The sequence below is a fragment of the Phacochoerus africanus genome, chromosome 2 (genome assembly GCF_016906955.1).
Source record: "Phacochoerus africanus isolate WHEZ1 chromosome 2, ROS_Pafr_v1, whole genome shotgun sequence".
Classification (NCBI taxonomy): Eukaryota; Metazoa; Chordata; class Mammalia; order Artiodactyla; family Suidae; genus Phacochoerus; species Phacochoerus africanus.
Window position 1 is genome coordinate 129,906,189 of NC_062545.1, and position 13,244 is coordinate 129,919,432.

A 13,244-nucleotide genomic window follows, 5' to 3' on the forward strand; every position below is an offset into this window, starting at 1 on the left:
ACCAATCTGGTATTTTCTACTTAAGTCCCTACTTTGCTCCATAATTTTATATTTTGATAGTTACCTTTATATACAGGGATCTTTTTTGATTATCTTACACAATTAAATCATATTCACAACTCTGTGGCCTGTTTCTTCCTTTTTTTTTTTTTCTCTTCCCTAGGCTGTGCCTGTGGCATATGGAGCTTCCAGGGCTACGGAATCAAATTCGAGGCACAGCTGTGACTTACACCACAGCCAGGCCAATGCTGGATCCTTAACCCACTGTGCTGGCCTGGGTATCAAACCCATGTTGCCTCAGAGACAATGCTGGATTCTTAACCCACTGCACCACAGCAGGAGCTCCCAGTGGTTGCATCTTTATGGGCATTAAGGAAAGTTTCTAAATTTGGTTCAACATTTATACATCTTAAACTTTAAACTGGAAAAGATATTATTATGAAGTCCAGAATGAGGAGTTCCCACTGTGGTTAAGAATCCGACTACAGTGGCTCGAGTCACTGCAGAGGTATTGGTTTGATTCCCTCACCCAGTGCAGTGGGTTAAAAGATTTGGTGTTGCCGTAGCTATATGAGAGCCAATTAAAAAAAAAAATTGTTTTCTTGTGTCACAGCAGGTTAAGAATGTGGCATTGTCATTGCAGTGACTTGGGTCACTGCTGTGGCGAGGATTTGACCCCTGGCCTGGGAGCTTCCCTGTGCTGCAGGTGTGGGTGGGGATGGGGAAGCCAGTTTTCTATTAGGTTGTAGTGATGCGTTGGATCAATGGTGCTAAAATAACTTTTCACAAATAATTTTCTGTAATTAATGCTTGCATATTACATTTACATATTATGGTTTGCACATAGAAGGATGTATTTAAGGATTTCATGCAAATTTTCAAAAGTCTGAATGGTTTATCATAATGTGAGGGAGGGTTCCTATCAAGAGAGCAGAACAGGTGATTGTTCCAGGAATGAAAATTCTATAAAATATATCTTTGGAATGTATGATACTTTATGAGGTGTTTTTTTGTTTGTTTTCAGTTTCTATATCTTTTTTAAGTTCTTTATTAACCTAAAGGACTTCCTTTTTAAGGAGCTGCCAGAAAATGAATGCTTACATACCAACCCATTTCTTTTTGCTATAATTATGGTAGAATTCTTTGCCGTATAGAGGTGACATTGAGATTCTCCACTTCTACTCTTCACAGTTCCTTTAGCCGCACATACGTACTTTTATCCCTTATTTTAAAAATCCATTCATTTTTTTTCATCCCTTCAGGTTGCTAATTCATTTTCTTCTGCATGTGGATATGAGATATTTTTTGTTGTTGTTTTGTGATTTTGAAGAAAAAAATGTCAAAGTGCTTGATATTAAAGATAATAATAGAGTGTTGGAGTTCCGTTGTGGTTCAGTGGGTTAAGGATCCAGTGTTGCCAAAGATAATGGAGGGTAGAAGCGGAATGGGAAAGGATGAAAGAAGAAAAATGTGGTATAGAAAGAAATATATTTGGTCTTCATCCAGTTCCTGGCATTGTGCTCCTAAACCCTTTGTAATTTCCTAGATGATAGAAATAGGTTTGTTATTCCTAACAGGCCCTTTCAGTCACTATTGAGATGATTTAGGGTGGATTCCCACCTACCTAACTCCGCATAGCCTCAGGGTGGGACTGTTCACCAGAAAGACTAAATGCTTAGAGGATTGGAATTATCAGCCCCACCCACTGACCTCCTGGAATGGGAGTCTAGAGAGTAAAGCTTTTTAAAAACTCTTGAACAACAAAATTAGATGTTTCCTGGTTCATCAGTGAGGCAGGAGGGTATCTAATACCAGTTACTTGGGAGGCAGAAATTCCTGCTATCACAACCCTCCAGACCTCACCATATGTACCTCTTCATCTGGCTGTTCATCTGTGTCCTTTATAATAAACTAGTAAACGTAAGTAAATGTTCTCTGAGTACTGTGAGCAGCAAGTTAATGGAGAAGGGTGTTGTGGGAACCTGCCCCGTAGAGCCAGTTGGTTAGAAGCACAGGTAGTAGCCTGAATTTCAGGTGAGTGTGTGAAGTGGGCCAGTCTTGTGGGACTACATTTTTAATTTATAGGATCTGATGCTATCTCAGGAAAAATAGTGTCACAATTGAGTTAATTTGCAGTACAGCCACTAAGTGTCCACTGGGAACTGGAGAATTACTTGGTGATGTTGGAAAGCACGTTAGACAAACTGTTTTCACAAGGAATAGTGACTGGGCATGCCAGATTATAGTTTCTCTGAGCCATTCCTGGGAAGTAAGTACAGATTTTCATGTCAGGTTTAAGAGCAGAAATCTGGCGTAATTCTTTTTTTCTCCCAAACTTAGTCATTTTATTAAAAGATAATTAGGAAATCAGAAAATGTGATTTTGGCAGTGTGCTAATTCTGATTAGCAAAAATCTGGAACTTAGACCTAGTTAAAAAGTAAAGTTTTTGTTTCTTGACAGATGTTTAATGACGACTAACTGGAGTTCCCTAGTGACCTAGTGGTTAAAGGATCTGACGTTGTCACTGCTGTGGCTTAGGTCACTGCTGTGGTGCGGGTTCAGTCCCTGGCCTGGGAACTTACACATGCTGCAGGTGTGGCCAAAAAAAAAAAAAAAAAGACTAATCAAAATGTTTACTCTGGGGAAGGTCATATATGTGAAATTTACCATTTTGCAGAGATTTAGATATGAACATTACTGCTTTGGCCTGGTGTGAATGCTGGTCAGTACCACTGAGTTGTGTAACACATAGATTTTTTTTTTTTTTTACAACCAGTGAGTGTTTTGAAGTCCTTTAGCCCATGAAGTCCTTTGTCACCTCCTTGAGATTGTAAATTATATGTATTAACATTAGACTTTTATGTAGAGATTGCTAAAGTTTATAAATGAACTCCTTGGATTAGCACTGCGCAAAATTAAAGTGTCTAGACTTGAAGCTGTCCAAATTTGTATCACTGAGTATCCCCACAATTACTCTCTTGGGGCTAAGATGTTTCTATGTTCCTTTTGATCCCATGTCCCTCAAGACCTTCCAACTTTAGGCGCCCTCTATTTGCCTGTCCCTTGGTTGTCCACTTTGTGTCAGTCCTGTTGATGGTTGTCCAGAGAGCAGAGAGAATAGTAGGAAGTTGGTTGAAAAGCCTGGTTTAGGGGGTTTGGGAATGAGGTAAAATTTGGAAGGAAAGGAAAAGAATAATTGAGATCTTTCTTGCAGTTCTCTTCACTTTTGCTTTTTTTATACTTCTATTTTGGTTTCCTTTTTGTTTATCATTGTTTTGTTTTTGTTTTTTGTTTGTTTCGGTTTTTGTTTTTTTTTTCCCCCTCCAGAAACTCCATTTCATTTTACTTTGCCTAAAGAAGGTGATATTATTCCACCATTGGCTGGTGCAACTCCACCTCTTATTGGGCACCTAAAATTGGAGCCCAAGAGACACAGTACTCCAATTGGTGAGTGACTAAAATGTAATGATAATGATATTTAAAGCAGAATTTCTGAGATACCATTCCTTGTATGAGTGATTCTTTTATATCAGAGGAGTTGGGCCTGCCGATAGTATTGATTTTTGTCTTAGGAAGAATAAGGTTGTGGTGTTTGATTCCATGAATTTACTCCCAGGAGATGTTGAAAAGTGTGGAGAGGAAGTAAAGAAAGGATGAAAGGAAGGAAGAGAATATATATAAAGATTTTATTCTATTATTTGAAGGCATTAGAATCTTAAGTGCTAAGCAGTGATGCAGAGCTGTTTTATAAGGAAGGGACAGCAAGTAGGGTAGTGGTACTAGTTATTCAAGACTTTGGCTAGTTAGTCTGCTGCTTGACAGGGCAAGAAAATTTAGATCCTCCTTCCCTGAGGCAGCCAGTAGTCTTCTACATTAACCTATTTGTTTTCTCTAGTCAGTGCTGGGAGGTAACAGTCATGCCGTCTGGAGTCTCCTGCTACCTATGCCTGATGCTGGCAGATGTGGGTTGGCTGAGGGCTCATGCAGCATCCTTTGTCCAGATGCAGAAGTGGAACTGAATCCTGTTGCTCTTCTTAAGACCAGGTGTCAATACTAGTGCGTAGTTGTTGATACTTGTGACAGGATCTATCCTAGGAACTCCCTTCAGTCCTGCAGCACTGTGGAGCCAAACAGGCAAATTGATGACCTTGAATTATTGTTTTTCATGTTTGTATTTTAGTGTTCTTTCTTTCTTCCCCCTGCCTCCCTTCTTTCAGGTATTAGCAACTATCCAGAAAGCACCATAGCAACCAGTGATGTCATGTCTGAAAGCATGGTAGAGACCAACGATCCCATACTTGGGAATGAAAAAGGAGATTCTGGGGCTGCCCCAGAAATAGATGATAAATTGTGTCTGAGAATGAAATTGGTCAGTCCTGAGACCGAGGCGAGTGAAGAGTCTTTGCAGTTTAGCCTGGAAAGTAAGTTTTATGTTAATTTTGGGTAACTAGTAGCTCCAGCTCTTTTGGGAAGTATTAATTATCTTTCTTCTAGATTTAATGATTGATTTATAATTATAAATGTATTTTTAAAGTCTTATTCTCATAAATTCTTTGTTTTCAGCTAGTCACTGTCATATTATTGAAGATGCTTCATTTTATAGTCTATGGTATGACTTGTATCTTTTTATTGAACTTGTGTCTGTATAAAGTAATAGGTTTCTATAATCAGAGTTCAGAAGGGGGTAGAAAATTTAGGATTGTGGATTCATATTATAGGTTTCTGTTGATTATTTCCCACATTAATTGCAAGTTGTTTGGTGTGGCTAGAATACAGAGAAGGTATGAGAGAATGAGCTGCAAAGTCCGCATCAATTTCTGAAAGGCCTTTTACATCATGCTGAGAAGCTAAAGAATTCAGGTTAGCTTTTTTTTCCCTTTTTTTTGGCCACGCCTGTGGCATATGAAAGTTCCCAGGCCTGGGATCAAAACCTGTGCCACAGCAGCAGCTCAGGCTGCTACAGTGATAATACTGGATCCTTAACCCACTGAACTACAAGGAAACTCCAGCTTTGCTTTTTTTTAAGGATCAGCTGAATGTTTGAAAAATATGTGCCTTTGTGCAACATTCCTTTCCTTGCCTATTATCTATTCTGCTCCCTGGCAAATGCAGTCTTTAACCAGGAAGATCAGGGGTCATTAATAGTGGAGATGGTGATGAGGTAATGAATTTGAGAGAGGAGTAGTAGAATAGAGAGGAATTTAGAACCATTTAAATATGGAGGTAAAAGCGGGAAAAAGTGCAGAATGACTTTACATCTACATTTTGTTTTCATGATAGCACTCCAAAGTAGATATCCTTATTTCCATTTTATTGATGAGAAAACTGAGACAAAGAGAGGTTTCAAAGTTATATACCTAAAATTACAGTAACTGGTTAGAGGTGGAGCTCAAGTTTGAATTAGATCTGTCTGACTCTAGAGCTTATAATTTCTCCACTAGGTAGTTTGTAAGTGCTGTTTAATGGAGTTAGAAGAGGATGAAGCGTTATAAAGGAAATTGTAAAGAAATATTCTGAGAAGAGGACTAGGAGAGTATAAAGCCGTGGAATCCTATGGGGAGGAGAGTTACAGGAAGACAACAATGTTAGAGTTCCATTGTGGCTCAGCAGTAAGGAACCTGACTAGTATCCATGAGGACACAGGTTCAATCCCTGGCCTCGCTCAGTGGGTTAAGGATCCACTGTTGCCATGAGCTGTGGTGGAGTTTGAAGACATGGCTTGGATCTGGCATTGCGGTGGTGTAGGGCAGCTGCTATGGCTCCAATTTGACCCCTGGCCTGGGTACTTACATGTGCTGCAGGTGCGGCCCTAAAAAGATTTAAAAATAAAAGACAGCAATGTCATGCAGAAGTAAGATATATCTAAAAATGTACATTGGACTTGGCAATTGGAATCTGGTGACTGTAGCTAGAACTATTTCAGTATAGTGGTTTGGGTGGGAGCTATACTGAAGGAAATTGAAGAGTGAAGGAGAGAAGAGGCAGCAGATTTATGCTACTTTTGAGAAAGGAAGAAAAAATATAGCAAGTTAGAGGGAAATAAAGGATTGAAGGAGTTTTGTTTTTCATTTTAGGCTGAAGGAAATCTAAGCAGGTTTATAGATTGAAAGAAAGTCTCCAAAAGAGAAATGGGTTAAAAATGAGGCCCCTGAGAGAGACAGGAGGGGAAGCTTTTGTAGACCACAGATAAACTGGGTGAACTTGAGTAAGACAGACTTCTCATTCTCAGACCAAAGAAAATAAATTTTAGCTAATATATTTTGAGTTTTTAGCCATCTGCCAGGCATACATGCCATACATGTGCAGCTCATTAAATGTCATAGCAAACCTGTAAAGTGGATCCTATGTTATCATTTTACAGGTAAGAAAACTGAGACACAGGAATGTTGAGCATGTTCCCTAGAGTCATGCAGTTAGTAGTTAGTAAATAGAGTAGTCTAAATTCAAGGTAGTTCGGAGAACTAGAAGTCTGGTTCCAGATTAAAAATGCTGTTGTGCTTCTCAGTGCTTGTTGGTCAGATTCTTAGAACCACAGTAGAAATAGAGTATAACATGTTTCTCTCCTTATTGTCATCTTCTCTGAAATCAACAGGGTTTATCAAGAGAGTACATAGTAGTAGTGTTGAATCTTTAGATTTGAAATTACAATTGGGAAGACTTTAAAGGAGCCAAATGTTAAAGATGACCACATTAGTAAATTTTACTACTTTTCCTGATATTAGGAGTATAGTGTTGGGCACTGTACTCAGTTTTCCTCATATCATCGTTACAATGAACCTATGAGGTTGGTTTTCTTAAAATCTATATTTTACTATAGATGAGGAAACTGGCTGAGAAGGTGTAGTTTACTTCCAGGTTGGATTACTAAATCCAGCCCTGGCTGGAGCCAGGGCCCTAACCACCAAATTTGGGCTGCCTCCTTGATGGACTGTTCAGATTATGTTGGGTTATGGGTCTTTTAGAAATGTTTAAAAATATTTGTTGTTTTCTCTAAGGCTGGAATTAATTGTAAATGAGTACGTTTTAATCCCTTGACATTAGTGACATTGCTTAGAGAATATGAGATTCATTTTAGTATGATCTTTAATTTTTGCTACAGATTCTTTATTGAAAATGTGTTTTGTTTTTCAAATATCTGTCCCAAAAGCACTTTGGGAAGAACTTGAGTACCTTCTATGTGTAGGTTCTCTTAAAACTGTGTACTGTTTAAAATTTGTGCATGAACCTAAGATACTTTCCTATGTAATTTATTAAAGTTTTCTTTTAAATTTGTTTTGAAAAGTTTTCAGTTAAAATTTGGTTTGGTTTTTGGCCATGTCCATGGCATGTGGAAATTCCTGGGCTAGGGATTGGCCCCTGTGCCACAGCAGTGACAATGCCAGATTCTTAACCTGCTGTGCCACCAGGGAACTTCTGTTTTGTATTTTTTTTTACTACATGATTTTTTTACTTGTATGGAAAGAGATGAATTGAGATTCAGGAGTTTCATTTTCATTTTTACGTGTTATTGCTTAGTAATTTATTATATTGTATTTCTGGAGAACCTTCTAGTCTTCTATAGGAATTTTTAAAGAAAATTGGGGGAGGTGAGAAAGACATGGTCATTAAATGATAAAAAATCTAATATGTTCACTTATTCTTAATCCATTTCCTTTTTACTATTTGTTGCAAATATTAGTAGAGCGGGATTTTATTTTTTAATTTTTATTATTGTTTTTATGTCATAGAGAAAGGAAAGCTTTAATAGCTCCTGAAATCCAAGTGTTATTTTAGAGCGTCTTTGGGGTTGAGCAGGTTTTTAGAGAAGGTTTTAGGTCTCATACTGAGTTGCTTCTCTTTCCTTTCTTTTCTTGCTTTTGTTTTTATTCAGAGCCTGCAATTGGTGAAAGAAAAAATGGATCTACTGCTGTTGCTGAGACTGTTGCCAGGTAACCAGAGCTGGTTGCTATTTAGAGTTTAATATACAGCCACTGGTAATGAGGGGAAGGTAATTTATCAAGAGAAAAAAACTTAAAACAAAACTTCAGCATAAGGGATTTAGCAATGTGTTGAATCTAATTATAGACTTTGTTATTAATACTTTAATAAAGCTTTTGCTATACTTAGAACTAAGATATTTAGTGATGTTTCTCTTTCTTCCTTTTGTTCATGTGGGAGTGCCCTTTTTTCCTTTTCCTGGGTGAGACTGAGATTGCGGTTATTGGTGAGGAAACAGGATAAACAAGAGATAGCCATAGATAGACCTTTTCCTTCTGAGATATACCACCCACCCCCAGCACAGTCATGGCCTCAGGCCAGATCTCTTCTGCCTGCAAAATTAGCTGCAGTCTTAAACTGTTTTTTGCTTTGTCATGAATGCTGTAATGCTTTGAGGATGAGCATGACCCCCATACTGAGGCTCAGGTGGTAAGCTTTGCCATCTGGTGGCCATGAGAATAGAATTGTTTTAATGGTTTCTGGCATGAGTTAATCCTAGTATGAAAATATAGCAGCAGCTGTTGAAATATAGGTGAGGATTCTTAAATTAGGCTGGAAAGGTACTATAAGTAAGTAAAACAGGCTAGGTATAAAAGGATGAAATGTTGGAGTACCTATGTGGCTCAATGGTAATGAACCTGACTAGTATCCATGAGGATGCGGGTTCCATCCCTGGCCTTGCTTAGTGGGTTAAGGATCTGGTGTTGCCATGAGCTGTGGGTGTAGGTTGCAAACACAGCTTGGATCCTGCGTTGCTGTGGCTGTGGTGTAGGCCAGCAGCTCCAGCTCCGATTTGATCCCTAGCCTGGCAACTTCTATATGCCACACCTGCGGCCCTAAAAAGAAAAATAAAAGTGTGAAGTGTTGATAGTGATGGCCGAGTGAATGTGTGCTTCCATTTAAAAGGCAAGTAGCCCCATTCGGTCCTAGCCACTCATTACAGTGTAGACTTACTGTTTTCAAATCTTTAAATTTTTAAAAAGAAATCAGAATTAAAAAAAAAAAAGTTTCCTTTTTGGTAGGTCAGATAAAACATGTCGCTGGACTAAATATGATGCTAAGTTTCAAGTTTCTGACCCATCTAAATCCTTTGATTTGGGCCAAGTTGTGTCTTGAGAGATTATGGGTTTTTGCATATTTTTTTAATCTGAAGTGTAAGTACTTTGAGTTCTTATTCAGTTGAAGACTCCTTAATGATATGTAGTCTTAATAAATTGAAGAAAATGGAGTTTATACTTGATCTTTTTAGTTTTAATAGAATTGTATACCTGACCTAAACTTGTTATTACTATCGTCTATGCATGTGTCAGTAAGGAGGGAACAGAATGTACTGCTGAAGCTTTGCAGACCGTGTGGGTGGTATGTAGGGATGGAAAAATGGGGAAAACACTTGAGGCGAGGGTTGGATTGGAAATAATAAGAATCTAGATTTTAATCTTGGACTATTCACTTTACCATGGGTTCATCATAAGAAATTATTTAAAAGTAAGCTTTGTTTAAATGGCCACTGCTTCCTCTGCATTGAGGTGAAGCAGTACCACTCTTTTTTTAAGTGTCATTTGTAACTGGGTGCTGTGCAAATTACTTGCTGCCCTGTTATTTCTTTCTCACATGTTTCATTATTGAGGATTTCAAGCATATGCAAAAGTAAAGAGAAGGAGTTCCCGTCATGGCGCAGTGGTTAACGAATCCGACTAGGAACCATGAGGTTGCAGGTTCGATCCCTGCCCTTGCTCAGTGGGTTAACGATCTGGCATTGCCGTGAGCTGTGGTGTAGGTTGCAGACGCGACTTGGATCTTGTGTTGCTGTGGCTCTGGCGTAGGCCGGGGGCTACAGCTCCGATTCGACCCCTGGCCTGGGAACCTCCATATGCCGCGGGAGTGGCCCAAGAAATTGCAAAAAGACAAAAAAAAAAAAGTAAAGAGAAAAGTATAATGAACCACCATGTATTAATCACCCAATATTAAAAATTATCAACTCATGGCTAGTCTTGATTAATTTATGAATATTTCCAGCACTCTCCTTTCTACCAGATTTTTTTTTTTTTTCTTTTTTGGCCACCCCATGGCATATGAGAGTTCCTGGGCCAAGGATCAGATCAAAGCAGTTGTGACCTACGCTGAAGCTGTGGCAACATCGGATCCTTAACCCACTGCTGGGAATCAGACCTGGTCCCAGTGTTCCACAAATGTCACCGATCTTGTACTGCAGTGGAAACTCCTCCACTGGATTATTTTTAAGCTTATTTTTGCATTATGGAATCTGTATATATATCAGTGCTATCTCTAAAAGATAAGAATTCTTTATTTTGAACTTAACCACAGTACTATATAATGCTTTTAAAAATTGGCATTGATTTCTTAAAGCCGTCAAATATTCAATATTCATGTTTTTATGATTGCCTCATAAATTCTTTTATTTCCTGTGGGTTTTTTTGGCCATACCTGTGGCATGTGAAAGTTCCTGGGGTAGGGATTGAATCTAAGCCACAGCTGTGACCTATGCCACAGCTGTGGCAACTCTGGATCCTTATCCCATTGTGCCAGGCCAGGGATTGAACCCACCACCAGAGAGAAAGCCAAATCCTTAACCTGCTGTGCCACAGCAGGAACTCCAAAAGTGTTTTATTACACTATTTGAAGCAAGTATGAAGAATTTGCATTTTGGTGTATGGAGGATTGGAGTTTGGGATTCAGAAAAAATTTTATTCTCTCTGTACCTAAAAGGATAATTTCCAGAGGTACTTTTCCTTTCAAAACTAACAAAGTATATTACTTTAATTTATTTCTTAGTCCCCTGAAGACCCTGTCTGTGTTTGGCTGTGTCTGTGAAGCCCAGCAAGAGGATGAGGCTCAAAATCAGGAACCCCCTTCTGCACCCATCAGGCGAGCATTTATTTTCCTAGCATCTTTTGGGCTACATTGATTCACAAAATGGTTGGTAGCAAAATCTAGAATACACTGCTACTGTTTTGTGAACTTGAGCTTTTTTCTGAGGAAATGTGACATATTCCAGATGGATTTATAAGTTGAGGTTTCATGAAAAATTTTTAAAAATATTTTATAGATAGAGTTTTGTCTGTATCTGTCAGTTCTATCAATTTGAAATGATTTAGCCTTCATAAATTTATGAAAATATTCTGTATTTCTAAGATTATTTCCTTTTTCTTCTTCTTTTTTATTTTTGGCCATGGTGTGCATTGGCTTGATGTGAGATCTCAGTTCTCAGACCAGAGATTGAACCTGGGCTGTAGCAGTGAAAGTGCATAGTCTTAACTACTAGACCATCAGGGAATTTTCCATATTCCCTTTTTCTTTGTTTCAAAAATGTTTCCTTTTTGTTTTTGGCTGCACCTGCAGCTTGCGGAAGTTCCCAGGCTAGGAATCAAACCTGCCTCACAGCAGCAAGCCAAGCTGCTGCAATGACAATGCTAGATCCTTAATCCACTGTGCCACTAGAGAAATCCAGAAATTTTTTTTTAATTTTGCTTTTTAGGGCTGCATCCACAGCATATGGAAGTTCTCAGTCTAGGGATTGAGAGCTACAGCTGCGACCTACACCACAGCTCATGGCAATGCCATATCCCTAACCCACCGAGCAAAGCCGGGAGTCGAACCTGAAACCTCATGGTTCCTAGTTGGATACGTTTCTGCTGCACCATGATGGGAACTCCAGAAAATGTTTACTTTTAACAGACTTTTTATTTCCCTTTAGTGTTCCATACAGCAAAACTGAGATGTTAAACATCTCAAATTTAAAAGTTTGTCCTACTTGATGAAACTAAAATTTTCCCATAATTTCTTTACTTCATCCTCTGTTAAAACAGCTCGGAGGCAAGAAAAAAAATTTTTGAGTTACAGAGTATTTCTTCTCTAATTAAAAGAGTATCTTGTTTGGAATATATGATTCTTATATTTAGGGAAGTAAGTAATGGCAATGTAATAAGCTTGTATTTTCATGATGGTGTAGAATCTTTTGTCTCTAGAATTCAGTGATTTTTGTAATTAGGGAACATAATAATGTTTTGTTAGCAAGTATATTGCTAATAGTGTTATTTGCAACATAATTTCTTTGTTCCTTACTGATAGAAATTCTTAAGAGAAACATGTCCTTGCTTTTATCAGGTATTTTGATGATTAAATGTGAGCCTGTTGGTATTCTTGGGAATCAGCCCAGGTCATATTCTCTGTTGTATCAGGAAGCTTGTTAGGTGAAGTGCCACTTTGCGTGATTCCCAAAGTGGTGTGTATGGTCTTGGCCTAGCAAATACAAAGTTTATCAGTTGCATTGTATTATTTTCCTATTTCATTAGACTGTTTTAAAATAGAGGGGACTAAGATGTTGGTGATTTTTGTTTAACCTTGGTAGAACAAGGGGCTGAAAACCCACCTGGTTTTTATTCCAGTGCCTCCACGAATAAACAGTCAGAACAGAATGGTTAGATGTTGTTCAGTATAGAGGTTTATTCTTCTGTGTTTCACTTTGGATTAATTTTGCCCAGGCTTTTTCTGCTAAAATTTGCTTTCTTTATGTCACTTTCTAAATCTGACATGCGGTGACCAGAGTAGAGTTTTTTTTGCTGTAACTAATGAAGAAAGAGAAGTGTGGTCCCTCTTACAATTATTTGTTATCTTTTGTCTTCTAAAGCTCTCTACTGTTACTGAAAATGCCTTCTCTGTTGTTTCTTGGGACGTTAATCTACCACAGCTTTATGGTAGATATTTCTTGGAGGAAAGTGACTGATTTGTATCGTTTATTTGACTGATGCTAATATAAGAAGGATAAATATCAAAATTCAGATATTTGACAGAAATCTGATAAATATTGCTAGTGTTGCAATGAGATACCTTTAGTCTTTAGAGAGGAAGGAGTTCTGATTAACAGTTTAGGGGAAAAAAGAAACCTAATATTTGTCAATTAAGAATTAAAAAGCCAAAATTAAAACAAAGCTTTGTTTTGTTTAATGAATGAATTAATTTTTTTTTTGGTCTTTTTAGGGCCGCACCCAAGGCATATGGAGGTTCCCAGGCTAGGGGGTCAAATCAGAGCTCTAGCCGCCAGTCTGCACTACAGCCACAGCAACGCCAGCTCCAAGCCGCATCTGCAACCTACACCACAGCTCACAGCAACGCCAGATCCTTAACTCACTGAGTAAGGCCAGGGATCAAACCTGCATCCTCATGGATACTAGTCGGATTCGCTTCCGCTGAGCTACAAAAACAGGAACTCTGTGAAGCTTTATTTTAGAAGTGTAATTATCTTCAG

General features: G+C 38.3%; 1 protein-coding gene across 7 annotated transcripts in view; it reads left to right on the plus strand.

Moving 5' to 3' along the window:
- TP53BP1 (tumor protein p53 binding protein 1) overlaps window positions 1-13,244 on the plus strand; it is a 69,978-nt gene that overhangs the window by 28,813 nt on the left and 27,921 nt on the right. For 4 of the 7 annotated variants that reach the window (XR_007133107.1, XM_047766536.1, XM_047766539.1 and 1 more), the window contains 4 exons: window positions 3,329-3,448; window positions 4,219-4,422; window positions 7,872-7,929; window positions 10,772-10,864. Coding sequence is in view for 6 of the 7 variants with exons in the window: in XM_047766536.1 (XP_047622492.1) it covers window positions 3,329-3,448; window positions 4,219-4,422; window positions 7,872-7,929; window positions 10,772-10,864 (475 nt within the window). In the remaining variant the exon portion in view is untranslated. Of the gene's footprint in view, window positions 1-3,328; window positions 3,449-3,980; window positions 4,058-4,218; window positions 4,423-7,871; window positions 7,930-10,771; window positions 10,865-13,244 lie in introns of those variants that run through there. The other 3 variants (XM_047766542.1, XM_047766541.1, XM_047766537.1) reach the window with 3 other exon arrangements.